Here is a 1,870-nt window from a genome sequence, read left to right as displayed (position 1 = left end):
CCTGGCTGCAGCTCGGGCGGGACGAAAGGAGAGTCAGTCAGTGTGCCGGTGCCTACTCCTCCCCCGCCGGTCGCGGGGCTCTTCAGGGGTCGGGGCGGCGGGTAAGGCCCGCGATCACATGGCCAATCCTGCACCGCCTGGACAGCTCACCGGTCGGTGCGCGGTGTGATCTTTCCGACTCAGCCGGTGCCCCTCCACCGAGAGCACCGAGGGTCCAATCGCTGGGATAATCAGATTAGGTCACTCATCGATCGGTGACAGCCTGAACGTGTCCGCAGGGGTTGTGGTGGGTAGGTGGTAGGTGGTGTGTGTAGTGTCGATAGTAGGTAGAGTAAGCAAGGGTGGTGTGTGATGTTAGTTTTACGTGTAAGATCGAATGTGTGTGTGAGTTACGTGTGATGGTTGGGATACAATATGTAAATTTGCTGTCGTGTTGCTCCAAGTCGTTTGCTCCGGTGTGGTGTGTAGTGTATGTGTGTGGTGTGGTTGTTGTGGTCTGTGTGTGGTTACAGGTCTGGTGTGATAGGTAGATAGATGATGATGTAATAATGATAGTCGGTAGTTGTGGTCGTGTGTTGAGTACTCCTGCCTCTTATATTCGTAACCAACACTGGCTGTGGTTCTGGAATTGAGACTAATCTATGGTACTAGTTGTGAATTTGGCGCACCTTAATATAGAATCAATAATAGGTTGGGGATTGAGTGTGTAATGTACAGGATTTTCTCAGCTCATGTTGAAACGTCCCTTATAGATGAGGATATGACATATGGTTAGTATAACATGCATTCAGTCTGCTGCAGGATACTAGAGTGTGAGTCCAGGAGTGTGTTCAAGGGTGGGTCCTCAGGGCGGGTCAAGTAAGGTGGTCCAGGCGCGGTCCGGATTAGGGTTCCAGGCTAGTGAGGATCTCGGATGGTCTACTCAGTTGAAGGTACTCCAGGCAGGGTCCCACTGGCGGTCCGGGATGCGGTTGTTGTATTCCAGGCGAGTGTATTCAGAGAAGTGGTTCCGCTAAGGTGTTGGACCAGACGGAGTGCTCGCTAAGAGTGTGGTGCCAGCTTTTTGTAGAGTCGTACGCTTATTTATGCAATATGTCAGTTATGGCGTGTTGAGTGTAGATCGGAGGCTCCTATGTAACAGTTAATGTTTGTAGCCGTCCAAGGAATCGCTCTTGGGAATCGAGGCGAGAGTGTGATTACTCGATAGGTAGAGATTGGTCCACCGTAAAGTGGTTGCAGTTTGTCTGCATAATGTGACGTGCATATTCTGGTCTGTGGGTTTCCAGTCAGGATCGGTCATCGATCAGACTGTAGTGAAGGGATTTCACTGAGAGGAGTAGGATCAATAGGAGCCGATATAAGACGGTTCAGTACATCCATTGATGGATCGTCAGACTTCGTCTGTCAATTGGTTGAGTGCACAACTTCTGACATCTACAAGTTAAGGCTCGAGACCACCATACCTCCTTTCAATCCCAAGGGACCAAACTACTTCTCTGTCAGGTACATAGGACTATACGATATAGAGCTCATAGGCTCATTAGTTACAATGGTTATCTTGTGATAAACTGACCACTAATGTGTGGCACCTCCATGGAATCTCTCGACACTAGGGCTTATCTTCGTGTACTACTATTCCAACCTTGGGAACTCAAATCTGGACCCTCGCCGGTGGACCCGCCTGGACCCACCTGGAGCCATCCGGACCCGCCTGGACCCATCCGGACCCGCCTGGACCCACTTGGACCCGCCTGGACCCACCTGAACCCTCCTGGACCCACCTAGTTCCTGGCAGCAGCTGATGCATGTAAATGTTCCTGTATTCAGACACTGAATCTGTACAAACACAATTCAGTTTTATTTGTATAGC

General features: G+C 50.5%; 1 protein-coding gene across 1 annotated transcript in view; it reads right to left on the bottom strand.

Annotated features, from left to right (window-relative positions):
• ttbk1a (tau tubulin kinase 1a) overlaps nt 1-1,870 on the bottom strand; it is a gene marked incomplete in the record, with an annotated part of 40,652 nt that overhangs the window by 31,461 nt on the left and 7,321 nt on the right. Inside the window, 1 exon segment of the mRNA XM_035660139.1 lies at nt 1,692-1,836. Within this exon segment, the coding sequence (XP_035516032.1) occupies nt 1,692-1,836 (145 nt within the window).

The sequence above is a fragment of the Morone saxatilis genome, unplaced genomic scaffold (genome assembly GCF_004916995.1).
Source record: "Morone saxatilis isolate NCDOM2014 unplaced genomic scaffold, NCSU_SB_2.0 Contig17, whole genome shotgun sequence".
Lineage (NCBI taxonomy): Eukaryota > Metazoa > Chordata > Actinopteri > Moronidae > Morone > Morone saxatilis.
This window is presented reverse-complemented; position numbering and strand designations above follow the sequence as displayed.